Consider the following 23,097-nt stretch of genomic DNA (forward strand, 5'->3'; position numbering starts at 1 on the left):
ACCAAATTGGTAAAGGTTTTCGCCATAATTATAAACTATCACTGATAATTAAAATATGTGTATAAGGACACAAACACACATACTGCAGTTGACAACATTGCACACGTGGGTACTGGCATTCAATCACTGACATGTACATGGACACAAACACAAACTACCGTAGACACTAGTTCATTAAAACCACTCAATCATCAAAAATAATTGGTTAGCATCATTCATAAACTTTTCTGAGTCTGAGATTTTGCAGATTACACAAAATGCATTTGAAATTTTACATTTTTATAGAAGGACTTGTACATCTTGAATATCATATTTCTTGGAGTCCTTGAGATAAATTTCATCCTGACTTGGAATGAGCTTGTGGTGCTTATGAAAAATAACTGTCAAAACGAACTGTGTGAAAAATATTGTTAATGCAAACGAACAATCCAATATTGTGAGCTCGGGTTTTTCAGTGTGATGAGCAAACCCTTTAATCACTAGGCTACCACACCGCTAAGTTAGAAACACATAAAATAAACTCATTCCAAATGCATTGAAGAAATACAGCAGCAAGACTACCTCATGCGATCAAAACTTGTACAAAAGTGGGCTACCTTCCAAAAGAACTACTAATAAATGTCATTATTACTGAACCACTGAATTATTCATAAATGGGAAATAGCAATCAATACTCAAAGAGAATAGGTAATGGGCAGTTACTGGGAGTCTCAATCAAGCGTTTCAGGGAAATCTTTTTATACTTTTTCGACAAACCAACACAGCATACTGAACTAACCTGACAAGAAAAACCTTCCCCAGCAAAAATTACTTTTTGAGACTTGAGATATGAGACTTGTTTGGCTTTCTTGAAAAGCAACTGAGAGAGCTGTAGGCATCATCTCTGGGTACTGGTTGAAAAAATCGAATACTCTACTTTGATGAAATATTATACCAATTACAATATGCGCGTATCGCTGAGTGAGTTCTGTTCATCATCAGCAACAGGGAAAATGATATCATTTATCCCTGAAAATATCTTCCTTGTTTCACTTTTCTCGTCAATCGTGCAGCTCCCGCCTTACTCTCAAGAAATGAAACATATTATGAAGCTGAAGAAGAATATGTCACACTGACATATTAGTGATGGCATTGACCTGTTAAAATACAACATTAAATATCATTTACATGATGTTATCTCACAAGTTAACATCAGGAAGAGACGCTGTCCTAGCTTTACGTACAAGAGGCCAAGCTACCTATTAAACTAACCAACATAAACGATTGTGTATGGCATTAAAGAAAGGATGAGACAAATGTCATGTTTACCTGATTGTGAGAGATCACCATTCACAGTGATAAGTCCAGTTGTTGAGTCAAGATGAAATGGGTTGAAGGCCTCCTTGTTTGGATAGAGTGAATAGACAAGCTTCCCATTAATGCCAGCATCCTCATCTGTTGCCTTTACCTGTAGGAGACCAAATGGAAACCGCTGTATACAACAACATATTCGGGTTATTAAACCTCTCCTTGCCCGAGTAGTTAGTGAGTTTAGTTTTACACCCCACTCAGCAATATGACGGCGGTCTGTATATAATCGAGACAGGACAATCCAGAGAACAATAGCATGAGCATGGATCTACAAAACTCTGGGATTCGATGATGACAGGAAGTCTGACCACCTGATCTAGTTAGTTGCCTTTTACAACAAGCATGGGCTACTGAATATCAATATTCTAACCCGGACATACACAGGTCCTTGGTGGAATATTTTATTATTTGAAACCAAAGATTTTTTCATATGACAAACTCAAATGATCAAACTTCATCAACATTTTGTAAAGGCTGTGCTGCAGAATTTAAACGTTCAGCCCACATTAACATACCTAAAGGCCTTATAATGGCAAAAGAATAAATAAATAAATAAATAAATAAATAAATAAATAAATAAATAAATAAATAAATAAATAGAAAAAAAATCAAATAATAATAGCGACAGTGACATCAAGGCCTATTCAAGTCTATACATAACATAAAAAAAAAGAAGAAGAAAACAAATTGTTCAATAATTCATCAGCAACAGTTAAAAACAGAAGAAATAGGTCAGGTATTGCGCAGAACATACTTGCAACATATAACACCTGAACAACAGCTTTATCATTGCAAAGTTTCTGCTGTAAAATAAATGAGAGCATTATTTTATGCTGCTTAATACTCCATGACTATACCTGCAAGACATGCTGACCAATTGTAGCATTAGAGAACACGTTGCCCTGGTAATTGGTGACAAGGAAGTGCGGGATACAGTCATTGAAATCCCCAACTGTAACGTGCACTGAACAAAATCCCATCTGGCCCCCATTGTCTGTAGCAGCAACTGGTACCACATATAAGCTTTGCTTCTCACGGTCAAGCTCAACCTTAGTGAACATCTCACCTGTTTAAGAAGAAAACAGTTTGGAAATTATGCCCACTTTAAAAGACAAAAGTGAGTGTGTGAGTTAAGTTTTACGCCGCACTCAGCAATATTCCAGATATATTGCGGCGATCTGTAAATAATCGAGTCTGGACCAGACAATCCAGTGATCCAACAGCATGAGCATCGATCTGTGCAATTGGGAACTGATGACATGTGTTAACCAATTTAGAAAGTCTGACCACCCGATCCCGTAAGTCTCCTCTTACGACAAGCATGGGTTACTGAAGGCCAATATTCTAACCTGGATCTTCACAGGTTTGTAACTTGCCATGAACATGTGAGTAGTATGAAGTTGAATGTGGTTATGGTAGCCACACTGTACTGCTCACCTGAATCTGCATCAATGTGGAAAACTTCTTTCATTCTGTCACTAGGTATTGTGTAGGTCACAAGTCCATATGTGCCACGATCTTCATCTGTCGCTGATACTGTCAACACAGGCATTCCTTTTCCATTGATCTCAGAGTATTCCGTAAAGTACTCAGCATGAGAGAACACAGGAGCATGCATATTGGTATTTCTCACAGTCACCGTCACTCGTGCATAGCTGGTGTATACACCATCAGTCACTGACACGTTCAACATGTATAATGACTCAAAATTTGGTTTTCGCCATTCTGAAACTGTAATTAAACCAGAACTGGAATCGATGACGAAAGTCTTCTTCTCATTACCATCGACAATGGAATAGAAAAGATATCCACTGTTTGACTGGTCATCATCGTAAGCAACAACCTTTGTGACAAGCTGCCCCCGTTTTGCTTGATCAGTGATACTGCATTCATAATAGCTCCTGCTGAAATGTGGTGCATTGTCATTCAGGTCCATTAAAATGACATGAACAACCACTGTAGAATTCAGAGCTGGAATACCACTATCAATTGCTACTGCAAAAAAGTAGAAATCAGATCGCCTTTCAAAATCTAATTTCTTCTTTGAAATGATTACACCTGTTTCTGAGTCAATGTGAAAGTAATGGACATCTTCATGGGCCATAGAAATTGGTGCAATGCTGTAATGGACCAAGCCGTTCAGACCAACATCTTGGTCAATTGCTTTCACAGATAAGATCTCTGTTCCAATAGCTACCCCTTCTCTCACAGCCTCTGTATAACTCTGGCTTTCAAATGCTGGTGCATTGTCATTGATGTCCTGAAAATAGAAGAAAAATGTATTGTTTTCATTATTGCACCAAGACTTGAAATAGACAGTCGAACTATCAGGAACTATAATATACCATTATACAAATCAAATCAGATACCAAAAACAACTTCAAAGATCGGTTAATCAGCAAATAACAAATTAGTGTTCACAGGCAAAGGTTACAGTGTAATAATTCCACACATCTTTCATAGTAAAAGGTTCTATTCAGATGTACCCAAAAGTATGAATCCAGTGAACATCATTTAGGTTATCTATATGCACATTGCAAAACTTACATTGAGGTGAACAAATACAATGGCTTCTGAATAACTTCCTGAGTGTGCATCTGTGGCCCGCAATGTAAGGTGATAAGTCTTTGTTTCTTCATAGTCCAAAGTGCCAACAACGGATATCAAACCTGCAACACAACACAATGGCATTCAACTAACTGATCTCCATCAATACTAGGCACCAGAATGACCAGAAAGTCAGTCAAATAATCTGATAAATTCTGTTTTCTCAGTTCAGTTAAAGTTCAGCAACTCTGGACCCCAAGACCCAGTATAAGTCATATTTGACAATTAATTGCCAGAAGTTTTGTTTTGACATCAAAGTGTCATGTACAATGGGAAGATAAGGGTGACAATTCAAAGTGTCCCATACATAAAATGTATAAACCTCATGCCAATTCTTATAGTATATTTGAACGTAAAATACATTAAACTAAAATAATAGCAATATCCCTGTTAAAATAACTGCTTAAAATATATATTATTACAATAATGGAATAGAAATTGTTCAAAAACATATTATTGGATAGGTTGGAACAAAATGTATACACAGCTGATAGCTGTTTGGATAACAGGAAGGACAACTGAATTATGATGTCCAGTGATGTTTCATTGCAAAGTTTCCTATTTCTAAGTTTGTTTGTCCACCTCTGATGATACATCATAGTTTTGACTCGGCACAATACACCTAATAGCAGCTATGCAATACAAATGGAAAATATGATTTTACCTGGCTTTTGTTCTGTTATGCATAACATGGGTGTCTCTTAACACAGGAGGTCATCCATGGACCCTAAGATGTGTTATGAATGTAGATCCATAACACTTTGGCTCACCCTTGGTATTTGCACTACCCTTCAAAAGGTCAAGAATGACTTCTATATCAAAATATGCTTGAAAGCTGCTATTTAAATAGTTCCTGATAACAAACTCAAAGACTCAAAGAAGGATGAACAATGATCAATGCAAACTTGTCAAACAGCCAAGAACACATGTTCACTGGACATTCAAAAAGATCAGTTACTATGCAAAATTCTTACAAAACAAAACCTCAATGCTTGGCAGTTGTTTCATCCTAAAAACCTCAAGGTTATTGGTGAGCCCATAATAAATGAAACATTCCTACACAGTTGTCTAACAGTCCCTGAACCACGTTATATTCCCTTCTGCCTTGTTAATCTGCAATGTTAGAGCCCCAAATGAAGCAAGTCTAGATTTCCTCAGGTTCTGAATCTCTGGTCTCCCCGGTGAAATTCAAATTAAATGGGTTTGTTTGTTAGTCTAATTCCTACAGGGCTATGTCCTTGCAGAAGTAAGTTAGTATATCCCTCCATGTTTACTGCAATCAACAATGAAGAACAGTAGATGAGCATACAGTGTTGCAAATATTTCATGAAAAAGGTATATTTTGTGATTGCTTTGTTCCTTTCGTGATTTCTTGTTGGGACATTTCAAACGTCTTTCCAATGAGAGTACAATCACAGGTCTGTATAAAATATAGTGAAAAGAGGCTGTGGGTTTGATCATAAAAGAAACAATGGTTGCCTATTTTCAGTATCTTCATCAACAATAAACGCTTTTTGAATTTAATGAACTTTGATTTGTTTTGGACATTTTCATTCAACGTCTCTGACAGACACCCTCTACAACACCTGCTTTATACCTTTAAAAACAATTATGAATTCTTTTGATTTTCACCTGGAAGGTACCACATCTTACAGATGGACGACACCTCTGATTAAGAAGCATTTTCATTTCACTGTTTACAGAAAATAGCATGAAAGTGAACCCTAGATAGAACTGGTGTTTATATACAGAATTTAAGGAAGTGCCACAGTCTATAAAGAGCATTTTTATGTACATGGTAGATACTTTGATCAATTTAGATTTTAATTTCATGGGGTAACATTGCGCAAAATATCGGCTTTTTGTCATACTAGTAATATAACAGAAAACATATCATAGCTTTCAATTTTTATATGTTTGCATCTTTTCAGCATTTTTATCTAAGACAATATTAGTAATGTATGAGTTTGGGCAACAGTCATGGGTTTGTCATACTAATACACACCACTGTGTTACTGCTTCTGAACATTGTCTCTATAAAAGAGGTGGTGGTGCAGCTTTGCGTATCTATCATTTGCTTGTCATTTTGACTACTCAGACCCCATTCCCTGCATGGGAACAATGTGAGAAACCCGTATCAAATGTCTTCTGCTAGAATCAGCCTTAAACCCAACTCATTCTTAAATAGTACATAGCTTACACAGCAACAACATAAGGCACATTCAATGTAAGGATGCCCTGGCAATCATATTCTTTGAGACTGAAAACAAACTTCACAGAAGTTTCAAATCTGAGAAAAATGTTTCTGGTTTATCCTTTGTAGTAAATTGTATGGATCTACTGTACAATGATGTATGCTGAAAGAGATCATTGGTTCAAGTGAGCTAAAAAGTATGCAAAATGGAAGGAAAACCAATCCAAACACTAACGAGAAAAGGGTTGGAATTGTAGAGAAAAGTTAAATAATCAGAGAAAAAAAGAATACTAAAAGATCATATATATGAATGCTCTGGCAAAATCAACACCAAAGTGTGGGTCATTGTCAAGATTTTTAAGGAATTTGTTTGCCATATTTCTCTATTTGAGAAAGTGGTCCTCCACCTCCCATCCCATGTTTCTTGAGCCTTTTAAGACCATAAATACAATGATATACAAGGAACAGTCTATATCTTTTCATCTAGACTAAATGACACTGTGCTATCCTTAAACGATTAATCATAACACATAACATCATCATAACAAAGCAGATTTGGTGATATGCAGTTTCCAATGATTATTGCGAGGGATGAATGTACTTTGAATAAGTGCTAAAAAAAAGTCATAATTTTGGATGAAATATATACTGTGCACAAAAAGAATAGCATATTTTGTTTTTAAGTGATACGACAGAATGAAAATACACAATTGTCTAGCACTGAAGTTAGCTATATTGCAAGAACATTTCCATACAAATCAACCTCACCTACACAGCACTGTCATAGACAGACTGACAGACTGAGTTTGGTTTTAACGCCACTTTAAGCAATATTTAGTGTGGGCTTCACACTTTGTAACCATGTGGGGATTTGAACCCGGGTTTTTGACGTAACAAGCCGATGCTTTAACCATTAGGCTACTCCAGAGTCAGCATGTGTAAGGGTTGGCATTCCACATTTAACACTGTTGCTCAAGACCTGACATCTTATTGTTTCCTTACACAATACACACGAAGACAAAATTTATCATACAGGAACTCACACTGTTGCCCATACATTGCATGTTTCTCAATCTGTAAAGAGCAGTAACTTCAAAGATCAAAGACCCAAAAGTGTACCTGTAGTGCAACATGCCTAACATTGCAACCCGTGAAGGTCCCGGGGTAGAATAGGCCTTCAGCAACTCATGCTTGCCATAATAGGCGACTGTGCTTGTCGTAAGAGGCGACTAATGGGATTGGGTGTTCAGACCGGCTGACTTGGTTGACACGTCATCGGTTCCAAATTGCGCAGATCAATGCTTGAGTTGGTGATCACTGGATTGTCTGGTCCAGACTCGATTATTTACAGACCGCCACCACATAGCTGGAATACTGCTCAGTGCGGCCTAACACTAAACTCACTCATTCACCCCAAACGTTGGAAACTCATCTGCACCAACATTCATGAGTCATCCCACAACTTAGTGCACATTATCTGAATAAAAGGGGTATCTAACAGTTTTACTGTGTATCTGGTACGCCGCAACTATTTTTCAATGCTTAACTGGAAATTTTCTATGAGTAATTTACCCAGCTTATCCGGCCTCAGTATGTATCATATCATGACAGTGAGACTCATGATTCACTGCATTAGTGTATCATGTCAGCTCCACCACCAAGCACTCTCAATGAACTCAGTGCTGCACTCACTGATGAGTGGTAGGGTCAAGATGACATTAGTGAATTTGTCCATGTCTGGCAAACAGAGGTGGTTGTAACTGCTATTAGTAATGGTGCCTTCAAATTGCAAAGTCTGAATTTGACTTTTTTAATGATCTAGTGTGCAACAATGTCACAACACCAACCTTTATAGTCAATAAGTTTAGTTTTATGCCACACTCAGCAATATTCCAGCTATACTCATGGAAATGAATACGGGAACATATGAAAGGACAAGTGTGCCTTTATTCTTTTCCAGGTTTCTTCACAAGATTTGTATTGCACTATGGGTGAAATTCTGGAAAAGAGTAAAGGACCACTTGTACTTTCGTGTGTTCTTTTATTTGATACCATGAGTATATATTGTGGTCGTCTGTAAATAATCAAGTCTTGACCAGACAATTCAGTGACCATCTGCAAGAGCATCAATCTGCACACATTCAAACTGAAGATTTGTCAACCAAATCAGCAGGCTGACCACCCAGTCTTGTTAATTGCCTCTTCTGACAAGCATAACTGCCATTTGTGGTCAGCATGAGTTGCTGAAGACCTATTCTACCCCAGATCTTCGCAGGTCTCCTGATGTAAGAGGATAAGGAAAATAAGAAGGGTTACCTGTTACTAAATATATATTTTTCATTATGCTACAACCTGGTCAGTTGTAACATCTGCATTATATATTTTCAAATGTCCATATGATACATGCTCTCAAACATTCTGTATCATTTATACAACACATTTTGGTTTGATTTATTAACTTTATTTAAGTAGTTGTAAGTTCTACACTTTCAGTTTCCTGGGCATAAAACACCTTACAAACATTGGCAATGACCCATATACCTCCACAGGTGTCAGGAGTTTCTAATCTAAGACAAGTAACAAAAATGTGCTTTAAAGTGCTATTCATACAAGAAAGGCAAACGCACTGTGCCACGTAACTGTGAACCTGGAAAGCAGACCCAGCATGGTGTGAGATGCTTTATTAGTAAGAAATCCAAACATAAGCCTTTTCCTGCCAGCATAGCTTTGGCTTCACCTATTAACTGCAGTGAATGCTATTCAAAGTTCAGATAAAACCTCTCGAAACAAGCCTCATCATTTTATTAAACAAAGTAACAACAAGTGAAAAATAAAAAAATAAAATAAAATAAAAAGCAAAAGCAAAGTGACATTATGCCATTATGTAATAATTTTGGTCGTTAAAAATTGCAAATTTAAATACATGTTAAAAGAAAGCACTCATCTGCGTGATGAAAGAATTAAGCTTGCTAGCAAGAAATCTAAGAAAGACCAAAGTTAGGAAGTGTAATGAGAAATTTTACTTACATGGCCCTACAACATCCATTGCTGGGAGGGAAGGAGAGGATAGTGTGAAAGAAAACACCACTATTAGTCAGGTACAATCAAAATATGCATATCTAGTATATGAAGGATGCATGTCCATGCATTATTTAAACTGTGAAGATAAAACACAAACTGTATACAATGTATCTACATTGCGTATTTACACTGAAAAAAGTCACCTATAGCCTTATTATAAAAATTTACAACTTTAACAAACATTTTCAATAAGATCTGTTTAAAAAAAAATAACCCAAAACACACATTTTTTTTCACAAAAAATGTACAGAATATTTCACACTAAAAATGATAAACTAGGTTCTGTAGCTCACAACATATAAATTTTCCATTCGTTTCAATTAATTCAGTAATATGAATGAAGAGACACAGAAAATGAGCAACACTAAACGTACTGTTGTTTTTCAGATGGTACAGGAAGTGAATTCTTCAAACAAGTTACTTACAATCTCATGTTCTCTAGACCCTTCATCAATTCAATAAATAAGTAAATGAGTGAAGATGGTTTTATGCCGCTTTTAGCAATATTCAAGCAATATCAGGGTGATGGACACCAGAAGTGGGCTAGACACATTGTACCCATGTGGAAAATTGAACCTGGGCCTTCAGCGTGACTAGCAAACACTTGAACCACTAGGCTACCCTACCGCCCGTTGTGATGAATGTTTCACTGTGTTATCAATCAAGTGATGTACAGAGACATGAAGCAGGAAGGCTATGTACACAAGGACATGTGATGATTATGAGAGATTATGATTAATCAAACACATAGAAAAGTTACATATCCAAAGAACTATCTCTTCATTGTATCAAGTCTGTTGATGTTTTGGTGTTGTTTTTAATCCTGTGTGGAATAACTGTTGATGGTTCAGTGCTGTGACACTTGCATGGTCTCATGAGCTGGAACACCTTTGTTGGACAAAAGACATCTTTGGTCCGACAAAGTTTGAATCATACATTTCCTGGCTATGGTTTGTCAACCGTTCAACATAAGAAAGCCCTACTTGCCATTGTTTTCATGAAAGCATTAAATTAGCATCAAAATCCTGTACGTTTTGTTTTTGTAAGTTTGTTTCATTTTAAAATCTTGAATCAATTTGTTTACTGCAGGGTCATTTCATCAATGAAACAATGATATATTATGAATGAACATAGTGGTGTGAAAGTAGTTCTGGCATGTAGAACTATACAGTCAACCAATCATTGTCAAGAATCACTAAATTGCACACCGTGCAAATGTCAAAACGATATTTCACAGGATCTCTTCACCCATATAGGTAACAATCTTTCCAAATACCATTACACAGACTATGAAGACTTCCTGTCTTCTACTATGCCAACAGCTTAGGAAGGACAACTGCCAATGCAATCCCGTGACAAAACAGAACAACACTGTCACAAGTCTGACTACATTGATAACTTATCATTACCATGAGAACTTCAAACTCTAATTCCGATAATCTGATTCAGGGATCATAAACATCAAGGGTACATCAACCCATGTTCCCCTTGTGACCAGTCAACAACTTGTATTATCTTACCTCACACATAAATGTTGTTTCAAAGCGATTTTCTATTATTTTCAATGTACCCCACTTACAAGCGAGGTGCATTGCAAGGTACCCTGCTGCCAATGGCAACTCATTTGGTTCTTCAGAGTCATACTTCTTTATCTTGAATAACACTGAATCACACACTTACCAATGTTTTGCGAATGCAAATCGATGGTGGATGGGATATAACTCTAAATCTGTTTTGTCATCTGCAAAATCTAGTGATGGCAACAAGAAGATTTGCGTCACATTTCAATAAATAAATTTTGACGAAATGTTCAAATGTAGTTCCTGTGAATATTAAGAAGGGGAATTACACTGCAGCGACTTACTAAGACAATATCTGTGAGAAAAACAGCATGATGCAAGGTTTGAATCGTTTGATACACACAGGTTGACTGAAGTGCACAATCCCATACCAATAGCTCCAACAGTTCAAAATTAGCACTGAGGTGTTCGGTAAGGTAAATGCATTGTTCACTGGTCCCATGGACCTCATGGGCTGATGTACCCTTCGGCTAAGCGAGCATAAACATACATCGAGGGTACATCAACCCATGCCCCCCTTGTGACCGGTAAACAACTTACAATATACCTACATGACATGACTGGTAGTAGTTGTCAGAAATGAGGCCTGACACCGTTTAACAAATATCATTGGATCCTACAGTCAGTAGCTCCCTTGACTTCCAGTCAGGTGAACTGACAAAGACTGGCTTTGTGCATTTGCAGCAGATGAAAATCTCCTTAGGCGGCTTTGTACACTCAGACTGGCAACCAAATATGGACGCTCAGGCGACATAGAAACTCATTTCAGCCTTCGGCTAAAGTAAGTGAGATGAGAATATTCTGAACAAACGACAGTCTTCAGCTAAATAAGTGAGATGAGAATATTCTAGACAAATGACGTTGGAGAGAAGCAACTTAATACTGTTTCAAAATAAGAAAACTCAGTATCCACTCCCACAATATGCAATATTTAACTTTAAGAATATTAATATAATAATCTGAAATTCATTTTCAGAAATTTTAGTAGAAAATTCCAAAATCAAATCACTGCAAACAATGAAGAGAGGTAAGTCATTCAGCAAGGCTAAAAGCTTGTTAATACTACAGAAGCAAGAAGTGTTTCACAGCACAAGAACATTAAGCCCAACACCATGGCATAGAAAGAGAATGTCAATCAATTATACAAGAGATAACAGAAAGTGACAAGTGAATACTGACAGGTTCAGGTAATGGTCCTTGAAATTAATTTCAAAATATTTCCAGTAATTCTATTGAACATACAGCATTCAACACTACTTCGACAAAAATGTATAGTCAAATGATGGCATTGCAGCCACAGAAACGGTGGATATTGCCATTTTGTTTAAAGGGGCATTAAAGAAAAGTGACACAAGCTTTCTCAATGCATCACTCAAGCAATAAACAAGAGAAATTAATTGCAGAAAAACTCAAACCAATATCACAAATGACCAGTAAATACATTTCAATTGAAGTATGGTTGAAATGACTCACTGATGCTGGAATTAAGCATAGGAACAATAAAGAGATCTTGATGATAGTTCTATGGTTTTCAACGTCTTTGTTGTGATGAGTATGGTTTTACACTGCTTTTAGCAACATTCCAGCAATATCACTGTGGGACACCAGAATGAGTTTCACATTTTGTAACCATGTGGGGAATCAAACCTGGGTCTTTCCATTAACCATTAGGCTACCAAACGCATTAACCATTAGGCTACCCTACTGCCCCTTGTGATGAATGTGCCAGTGTAAATATTCACTCTGTTATCAAACAAGTGATGATCAGGGACATAAGCAGGAAGGTTATATACTTAAGAACAACTGATGATTGTGAGATATTAAGATTATTCTAATCAATAATGAAGTTACATATCCAAAGAACTATCTCTTCACTGTAAACTTGTCCTTAAATATTGGTAATTTACAACCAGTTTCAATCTTTGCAATAACAAAAGGGTACTATCTCCAAATCTGACAGGACTAGAACAAATCCAAAGTAATTCTGGCTATGACCCAGAGGATGAGAGACCTTAACAGGGCCCAGCAATAATCCCCAAAATAATTTCTCCAGGTCATGACGAGATAAACAAGATACAATATTCCTGACACTAGTGTGAATTCAAGAAATAAATTACAGACCTACATGACTGGTAGAAGTATCTCTTTATTGTAACTGCACATGTGAAGGTTTATAGAGGGGGGCATTTTGACAATTGGAGTTGTCCATGTCCAGTATGATTTCAAAATAACATAGTGGAATGGTTTCAAATGGAAAACAAAGCCTGAAAGAATACCTGGCTTAAAAAGCATTGATCTTGAAGGTTTCTACAGGGTCTGTGTATGTATGCACAGTTCTACCACAGACAGGGTACTGAGCTTGTGATGACATGTAATTTGGAGACATTATTTACAAGACAGCAGTCATTAAGTTTGGTGTATTAATCCTTCAAAGAAGTCATTACCAGTTTTTTTTCAAATGCAATGGATACAAACAATATGACAAACATGAGGAATGTAGTATCAATTTACTTGATGATGATGAAAATTGCTAGAAGAGGACAAAACTGATAGTTCAGCTCATTTTGTTCCAAATGCCAAAGTTACGCTAATCCAATCGACACAAGCATGAAAAATACTTTCATTCCTTGACCACCACTCTCCAAGAACTGTTGACTGGCATTTTAGAAGCTGTATGTGACAGGAAAGGCAGGCTATTTCATGATTGACTAATTGTTTATTCTAACATGATATGTCACAGAAGAGTGACTTGTTGGACAACAGTAAAAGAAAGTGAGTGAGTTTACTTTCACGCCACTCACAGTGGGGGATACCAGAAATGAACTTCACACACTGTACCCATGTGGGGAATCGAACCCGGGTCTTCACCCTGACAAGCGAACTCTTTAGCCACAAGGCTAACCCAAGGGCCTCAGGAATGAAATATTATCCACAAAATACCTTGCCTTTTCTGCAACCATTGCCAAGTCACAAAAAAGCAGTGAGCAGCACAGCAAACAAGCAAACAAGAAAATCATCTTACCTGTGTCAAAGTTGACAGCAAAGTCACCATACTTGTCCCCTCCGCTGATGGAATATATTATTTTGTGATTCTGTGGACTCAGGGCCTGGATGTTGATGACAGGTGTGTGAACGGCAATTTTCTCAAACACACTCACGTTGTACACTTGCTTATCAAAGACAGGACTGTTGCGATCAACTACATGTATTGAGACAGTTGCTTCACTTCTTTGGGGCTTGTGACCTGTACAGAGAGTAAGAAGAAATTATCAGTGTAACTTTGCCAGAAGTATTTCTTGAGCTGTTATTGGACGAAGATTGGTTTCTAATGGTGCTTTTTTGCATCAGTCTGCAGTAAGGACCAAGATTGGTCAAAATATAGCATGTGGCCGAGGGCAGCCAATCTTGTTACAGTAATGGATAATGTCTGATAACTTGGAAACATACAAAATTTTCAGGGAAAATTGTGTTATTCTGAATGTTTTAAGCAAGAAATTGCCACCATTTTCTGTGTCGAGGTGGGGGTGTTGGCTTATGTAGGAGACATACCATTTTGACACTGATTTTAAGGGTCAATTTAGGGGGTCTGCTTATCTACAGTAACATACGGTAACCATGACTAAGCTGCGAATTACTTCTGTGTAAGAACTTCATTTTCACTAAATACATTAACCTTTAACTGACTAACTTCAGTCACACACAACTGTTAAAGTATTGTGTTAGACAACTGTGTGCAATAGAGGAATGTATACTTTGCTCTTGTGCCTGTGTACATGTGAACTTTGGAGGTTTTCACAGACTTATATCTGAAAAAATGTAAGTTAATATGACATTGGATGGGTGCAGCACCTTCAACCGATCAACAAAAAGAAATACTAAATATGTCAATTCTCAACAAGAGTGAGTGAGTGAGTTTAGTTTTACGCCGCTTTTTAGCAATATTCCAGCAATATCACGGCGGGGAACACCAGAAAATGGGCTTCACACATTGTACCCATATGGGGAATCGAACCCGGGTCTTCGGCGTGACGAGCGAACGCTTTAACCATTAGGCTACCCCACCGACCCTCTCAACAAGACCTCAGTGGATTAATAAGCATTCATTCAAATGTTGAAATTTAATCAAATGTATTTTGGTAAGAAAATACAGGCCTTGACATATTTGAATTTGGACATGTGAGCCACAAAAGCTTATGACTGAGGATTGCAAGCTCCATAAAATACATGTCTTCTCACCCATATCTTGAGCTTCTATTCTCAGCTGAAAAATCTTGTTTTCATCTGTTGGGGATAGTCTCTCGACTGTGATGTCACCAGTGATGTGGTTGATGCTGAACTTTCCTTGGCCCCCATCAGTGATGCTGTATCGTACCTGGCCATTGCTGCCTTCGTCAAGGTCAAAGGCTTGTACCTGAATTGAAGATGGTATTCTTATCAAGAGCGAGCGAGCATGGTTTCATGATGCTTTTAGCAATCTTCCAGCAAATTCATGACAGGGAACACAGAAATGTGTGTTATCAAGACCACCAGAACAGACATCTGCAAAAATAGGAAGATGTCAGCAGGACTGACAAACTCAAACACTAAAATAAGTGAAAATATTCACATAATTTAGTTTTATACTTCCTGAGAATTTTTGAGTACTATCCAAATATGAAGGTAAAATCAAGGTCAAAATATGAAATTTTGCACCAAACACACTCACTTGGATAGTCATTAGACTGATACACCTACAGCTGTCCATAAAAACAATTTGCATTTTCCTTCATTGAGTAAAACCTTGGAGGCGTGTTTTCTCCTATACTTAGATTACATTACCAATAACTGTAAAAATGAATCGATGGTATCAAGAACAAGGCAAATGCTTCACTCAGGTGATGCGAGTGTGAAAAGTTTTGGACATTTGTGAGTAAACTGACAGTTAAATATGCATCCCAATGTAGAATATCCATTCCTGTTATACTTAAACTTACATGATCTTGACCTTTGACATGACTTGTCAATGTCTCAACAATGTCTTACGCTGGGCAATAGTATACATATGATAATATCCTTCAGCTGCCCATAAATAGTGATGGAGTGAGTTACATTTCATGCTGTACTCAGTAATATTCCAGCTGTATGGCAGTGGTCTGTAAATAAACAAGCCTGGACCAGACAATCCAGCAATCAACAGAAACAACATGACCACTGATCTTCTAAGATGGGACCCGATGACTGTGTCAACCAGGTCAGTGAGCCTGACCACCAGCATAGTTTGCTGAAGGTCTGGGTTAGAATATTGTCCTTCAGCTTGTAACAGGATTGGGTGGTCAGGCTCGCTGACTTGGTTTACACACGACATCAGTTCCCAATTGTGCAGATTGATGCTTATGCTGTTGATTACTGCACTGTCTGGGCCAGACTTGATTATTTGCAGACCGCCACCATATAGCTGAAGTATTGCTGAGTGTGGTATAAAATTAAATTAACTCGCTCACTCAAAAACTTCATAATAATATGGCAGAAGCATTGCTTACCCTTTTCACTACTGTATCATCGGAGGCATCAAAAGACACAACAGAATTGTAAGGCATGCCTACAAACACTGGTGCATTATCATTGATATCAGTCACAGTGACGATAACAAGACAATGTGCTAATCGTCCCCTGGTGTCTTTCACTTCGATAACAAGGGTGTAGTTTCCAACATGCTCCCTGTCAAAAGGGTGTCCCAGAGTCTCAATAACACCTGACGTCTTCTTGATTGAAAACATTGCTCTGTTGTTTAACAGAGTAAATTCCAATGGTTCGTTTAATCTATGCCCAACAGCCATCACAGCTATCAGTACTTGAGAGGTTTCTTCTTGTTCTTTTATAGTGGCATTGTACACATTTTTTGTGAAATGTAGACCTGTGTCAACTGTCTTCTGCACAGTTATAATGACAGACGTTGTGGTGTCGTATTTGGTATCACTAACTTGGACTGTGATATCATATTTCCTATCCATGTTTGTTTCATCTTCAACAAACAATTCACCAGTTTCTGAGTTGATATTAAAATGATTCCCTCGATTACCATCAACAATGCTGTATGACAGTGGAGCACTGACAGTTGTATCTGGATCAAATGCTCTCACATGAACAACGACGACATCCTTGTAAGTTGGCAGGAGAACTGTTGACGTGTAGGTGTGATTAGTAAATCTGGGTGGCGAATCATTGACGTCTGACACATAGATGATAACTTGGGCTGCAATGTCAGCAACAAGGCTTGGTTGGCCTAAATCAGAAACTTGGACTGTGAAGTTATACATGCTCTTTGTTTCATGATCCAGAGAAGATCTGGTCTTGATGGCACCAGTGCTGGAATCGATGTCAAAGAAAGCTCTGATTCTTGCATCTGTTATTTGGTATCTTAGTCGAGAATTTGTTCCAGAATCTTTGTCTCCAGCTTGGACAACAAGAGGAGATCCCTCTTTGGTAAACACCATACTATTAATATTTGCCATCTCACTTACATTTCCATAATATACTTTTTGAGCGAACTCAGGCTTGTTGTCATTTTCATCTGTAACATGTATAACGACAGTAGCTGTTGATGTAGCTCCAACAATATTTGTGGCTTTGACTGTTAAATTAAACATGTGGTGTTGTTCATAGTCAAGAACCTCCTTTGTTGAAATAACACCAGAATTTGGATTGATCATCAACATATCGAAGTGATTACCACTTGTAATTTCATAAACTACAGAGGACTGACTCTCAGCTTGTACCACTAGTACAATATGACCAGCAGCCAAGTTCTCTTTCAGTTCAACAACGTACTCAACATATTTGAATCTGGGAGGCGAGTTATTGGACACAGTAACAGTGATTGAGATCCTAGCAGTTGAACTTAATGATGGAGCACCCTTATCTGTTGCCATGACAACCAGGTCATATTTGGACTGTTTCATGCGATCAAGTTCCTTGAAAGTGGTCATAATGCCAAGTTTCTCATCAATGACAAATGATCCTCCGATATTTCCTGTGAAAGAAAGTAAACAAATTCACAATAAATGCAAAAACAAGTGCAAGAAACTTCAACTGGATATACTACAGTGGGAAAACATGTGGTATTACTTGAACAATCAGAAACAGAACTTGTAGCCATCAAATTATGATCCTTTTCAAGTTCATAACATGTACATAAAGATCACAAAAAACACTGAGTTCAAATTTCACGTCGTATCAGCAATATTGCAGCCATAGAGCGATGAGAGAAATTTGAAAAATAGTTTCAGTGTCTACAAACAGCAGTATGCTTAGTATCAGCCATAAAATACTGAATACATGTCATATTTACAAGCAGAAAAAACAACAACTATTCTTAATATTAACTTCTGCAAAAATAATCAATTCTGACTTTAAATAACGTTTCCAAACATACTTGTGAAGACAAAACAAACTGAAGGAAGTATGATCATGTAATTTACAATTGGCCTGAGCATATTCATGTGCAACATGGATGCTTACAATGTAAGCATGTATGTAAGTTACATACTTCCTAGGAATAATATATTCTCATGTTTCTTATAACTAAAAAGCATGTACAATGATTGTTTTGCAATCAGGTGCTCATAAATAATATTTCGGTTATTGCAACTTATTTTGCTTATGCAACGTTATGGCTTGCTCAAAATCCACTTCAACATACAATGAGTACATTGCAAACAGGAATTACTTCAAAGTTGCCAGACATAGTAATGTGCATCAAAACATCATCAGTTACTAACAGGACAACAGTAGACTTGCCACAGGCCAACCATTAGCATGTGACATCACATCAGCAATAGGTCAATAGGTCAATAGTATATAATTTTACAGGTTGTCATTTGTTTTCACTTTCACAATAGGGCCAGGGATTTGACTTTCCAGCATGGGCTGGAAAGTCAAATGTCGAGAGTTACTGAACTCAAATTTAATTACCTGAAATGATGGAGAAGCTCATCTCTGCATTTTCCCCTTTGTCATTGTCAACAGCTATGACCTGTAGCACTGATGTTCCAATGGCTGCAGTCTCAAATACTCTACCCACGAATGATTCAGACAGGAACTGAGGAGCATGATCATTGTGGTCAAGAACTGTTATATTAACCCTGGCGAAGCTCTTCTTGGATGGAGTGCCTTCATCTCCCACCATGATAGTAAGCGTGTGATGTGAGAGGGCTTCTCGGTCCAAAGGTTCTGCTACTTGTATCACTCCTGCAATGAATTGCAATAGAAATATATTTTTGTAAATATACAGCATATTGCTCAGTCACGTATACATAAAGTTCCCATCTCCATAATATAATAGTCATTGAGCTATTAAAACAAAAATATGGAATTGGGATTGGTGACTTTCTGTAAATTTTAAAAGTCCCTAATAGTAAAAGGCTGCAGATGACAACATAGTTACGGCTTGTTCACAGTTCTATTTCAAGATATGGTCCTAACAACCCTAAATCTATTAACAGAATCAAAATCCCTGACGGTTTTCATGTTGTGCTCAGTAACAAAATCCACCCCTCTTCTTTGAAGTCAAGAAAAAAAAAAAAATCCGCAAAATCTACAAGTAGCAACAAACAACACTTTAGGAACTATTTGATAGACAGGATGGCAGGATAAGATATCTGAAGTTTGAGTTTATCTGCCATCAATCGAAGTATCAATGCTCTGAATACTGCACTCAGGAGTGAAGACGTCTGAAGGCAGCAATCATTTATCCAAGCAGCATCAGAGAGGAGAAGGAACCATGTGGTCAGGGAAGTATAGTAGGTGGATCAGGTTGCCGAGTGAGTGAGTGAGTGGGGCTTTATGCTGCTTTTAGCAATATTCCAGCAATATCACAGCTGACAAACACCAGAAATGGGCTTTACACATTGTACCCATGTATAGAATCGAATCTGGGCATATGGCATGATGGGCGAACACTAAAACCAGTAGGCTACTCAAACATCACAGGACGATTGATTGCCAAGCATACGCTTATCCCATGAAACCGCAAGAATCAGTTGAGGGGGAATTACCAACTGTTGTGTGATCAACAACCTTGTGGGCAGTATGTGAGGATGGGAATGAGTGAGTGAGTTAATATTTATCATCACATCGGCAATATTGCAGCCATATCGTGAGAACATATGTGACATAAAAAAGGAAATACATATGCACATTAATAAGAACCTGTCGATGAAGCACAGTAAAACCACTAGTCTATCACAGTTAGTATTATAACTAGCGTGGAAACTTAAAAAATAACAGTATCACTATTTGGAAAGATGGGAATGAGGCAGAAGTCAAAACAGTGGGCTTGTTGGAGGAGCAAACAAAAATACATTTGCTGTACCAGGACTGCCATTCGTGTTGTATACAGCAGGTCATTCAACAATCAAGTTCTCCCCAACAGTGAAAGACCTGGGTGTGTTGATAGATCCACAACTACCCATGGAAGTACAGGTCAGCATTCAATGTAGAACTGGCTTCTACCATCTCAGAGGTATTGGCCAAATAGGGCATCTCATTACAACTAGTGCAGCAAAGACTCATGTTCAATCCTTAGTTCGGTCCAGGTTATACTATGCAAATAAACTACATGCAGGGAGATCAGCAGAGCATGCATTGTTTTGAGAACATCAAGGGCATCCCACATACACTAGTGCCAATAAAATATTTCAAAGTCTTTTATCTAGCCTCATGTGAGAATGTCGAGTTTTGATTGGTCCACGTGACTCTGATAAAATACCATGTACATCCATCACAAGCATAAAAGTCGTGTGATCCCGCTACGAAAGTCATATCACCCTCACGTAAAGTGAGAAAAGCGTGCATCGACAAGCCTTTAGAAACGTGCGGTGCATTAAGGTCTAACGATCAGCTGGTGTCAACATGTCGACACAAATCGATTCAATGCATGTTGTTTTGTTTTGATTCAATGAAATCATTCAGCTAGATAAATGAGTTATCACATTGTGTCAAGGGAAATACAGGGTTTTATCAGTCCCTCGCAAGGTTGTATACACCCTGACTCGGGACTGATAAAACCCTGTATTTCCCTCGTATACAACCTTACTCGGGACTGATAAAACCCTGTATTTCCCTCGACACAATGTGATAACTTATATTGTAATGGTTCAAAAGAAACTGACACCAAACTAAACACTGAAAAAGCTTGTCCTGACAATAGATGAGCCATGCAGTATACATACAATATACACAAAATAATTGGTGGTCATAAGCACACACTTCTACTGTAGGCTTATAAGTCATGCATGCTTACCACTTTCTGGATGAATTTTAAACTTCTTCATGCTCACAGTACTTCCTGCTGAAGACAGGGTGTAGAAAAGACGCTTGTCTTTATCCCTATCAGTAGCAAACACCTGTAGCACATTTGTATTCACTGCTACATTCTCAGATATTTCAGCATTATAAAACACTTCTGAGAACTCTGGTTCGTATTCATTGTTGTTTATAATACTGATGTGGACCTGCAACAGAAGTTACATATATATAATGAGAATCAGAAATGGGTAAATCCAACAAATATGTGAAAAAATTATCTCACTCTGAACTCGGGCATCAGTAAACAATACCATCGTATGACAGATATCACTTGAAAACAAGGATTTGATTTCCCAAATTAAACCAAATCCTTGTATTGCTTCTGTATCTGTTCAGATTTTTCAGGATTCCAGTTTTACTAAGCCAGAAAACTGCCAAGAGGGATCATAGAGGTGAATGAGTGAGTTTAGTTTTACACCTCTTGCAGCAATATTCCAGCAATATTTTACCAAGGGCACCTGAAGTGGGCTTCACATGTTGTACCCATGTGGAGAATTCGACCCTGGTCTTCCGCGTGCCGAGCAAACACTTTGATCCCAATCGCCCCAGCTCATTTCGGGCAGGAGACCACTGTCCCACTGGAGTGGTGTGCCCGTCACCTGACATCCATGTAATTTAATTAGCTTTCAAATAGACAAAATAGTGACATACTGGCACACATGAGCTGTGCACCCCATCTGTTGCACACACTGTAAGGTTGTAGCTTGGCTGAGTTTCCCAATCTAGGCCACCCGCCACGAACAGGGTGCCATGCTGAGGCTGAACTGCAAACTTGTTATCTTGGTTACCATCTGAAAACAAACATCAGACATGTATACCAATCATAGGATCCGAAACTAACGTTCTTTAGAGTCTGGACCAGACAATCCAGTGAGCAACAGCATGAGCATCGATCGGCGCAACTGCAGACAGCTGACATGGCAACCAAGAAGTAGGATCCCTGGTTAACACTTTGTACATGCATTGCATTATTCCAACTATATGGCGGTGGTGATCTTTAAATGGAGTCCTGACAATACAGTGGCCAACAACATCAGCATGGATCTATACAAGTGGGGTACGATGACATGTCAAGCTATTCAGGAAGCCTGACCACCTGATCCCGTCGTAGTTTTGGAGATATTCTACAGGAAAACACACATTTGAACTTAGTCAGGTCAAAATTATCTGTCCGAAAATGAAAACTATGTAAAATTCTAAAAACTTAGAGATATGGACCAGATAACTGGAGCTTCGATTGAAGGCATCAAAATAGCAATAATGTACACACCTGAAACCTCATGCAGGTGAGCACACATTATCTTAGGCAAAATAAAAAAAATGTTGGGGTTCTGATTACACATCTCGCAAAATATAGGGTAGGTAGCTAGGTAGATAGAATTTTATATACATTTTGTTCATATTTTTAGAAGTAAATTGTACATTCAATCAAGCTTGAGGCCATCACGTAAACTTTCTCAATCAGTATGATCAATGTTGAACAATGCCTGGATACAACAATTGCATCTGAAAGAATATTTTATTCATACCACCTAAAAAAATTCCCCAGGGTTGTCACCCGATCTTAAGGGTTGCTCAAGTAATCAGAACCAGACCAGTTTTTTCTTAGGCTTTATGGCAACTGCAAATGTGCTTTATAGGAAGTACTTGGATTTTGTAAATTATCATCATCTCCCTTACAAAAACAGATGAGGAAGTTATGCCTGGTATACACAGGGCAAGGACTGCATGTGGGATCTGTGATGGCAGATTTCCTTCTACCATCTTATCTGCCTTAACTTACACAGCAGAATGCATAACTGCAACAGTGGAATGCAATTATGTTCTGTAACAAGACACTGATTCTTACAGATTTAGAAATATTGTGGAAAATATTAGCTACTTATGTGAAACATATCAATACTTTGCCGAAGTATTTATGCAAAAAATATTAAAACACTG

General features: G+C 37.8%; 1 protein-coding gene across 5 annotated transcripts in view; it reads right to left on the reverse strand.

Annotated features, from left to right (window-relative positions):
• The window catches only part of LOC137274179 (protocadherin Fat 1-like), an 86,880-nt gene that overhangs the window by 32,551 nt on the left and 31,232 nt on the right, over window positions 1-23,097 (reverse strand). For 3 of the 5 annotated variants that reach the window (XM_067807217.1, XM_067807219.1, XM_067807216.1), the window contains exons 7-17: window positions 21,808-21,947; window positions 21,092-21,302; window positions 18,763-19,038; window positions 16,332-17,821; window positions 15,049-15,223; window positions 13,835-14,056; window positions 9,179-9,199; window positions 3,898-4,019; window positions 2,788-3,610; window positions 2,208-2,416; window positions 1,309-1,447 (exon numbers count right to left, since the gene is read on the reverse strand). In XM_067807217.1, coding sequence (XP_067663318.1) covers window positions 1,309-1,447; window positions 2,208-2,416; window positions 2,788-3,610; window positions 3,898-4,019; window positions 9,179-9,199; window positions 13,835-14,056; window positions 15,049-15,223; window positions 16,332-17,821; window positions 18,763-19,038; window positions 21,092-21,302; window positions 21,808-21,947 — 3,828 coding nt within the window. The remainder of the gene's footprint in view (window positions 1-1,308; window positions 1,448-2,207; window positions 2,417-2,787; window positions 3,611-3,897; window positions 4,020-9,178; window positions 9,200-13,834; window positions 14,057-15,048; window positions 15,224-16,331; window positions 17,822-18,762; window positions 19,039-21,091; window positions 21,303-21,807; window positions 21,948-23,097) is intronic. The other 2 variants (XM_067807218.1, XM_067807220.1) reach the window with 1 other exon arrangement.

The sequence above is a fragment of the Haliotis asinina genome, chromosome 2 (genome assembly GCF_037392515.1).
Source record: "Haliotis asinina isolate JCU_RB_2024 chromosome 2, JCU_Hal_asi_v2, whole genome shotgun sequence".
Lineage (NCBI taxonomy): Eukaryota > Metazoa > Mollusca > Gastropoda > Lepetellida > Haliotidae > Haliotis > Haliotis asinina.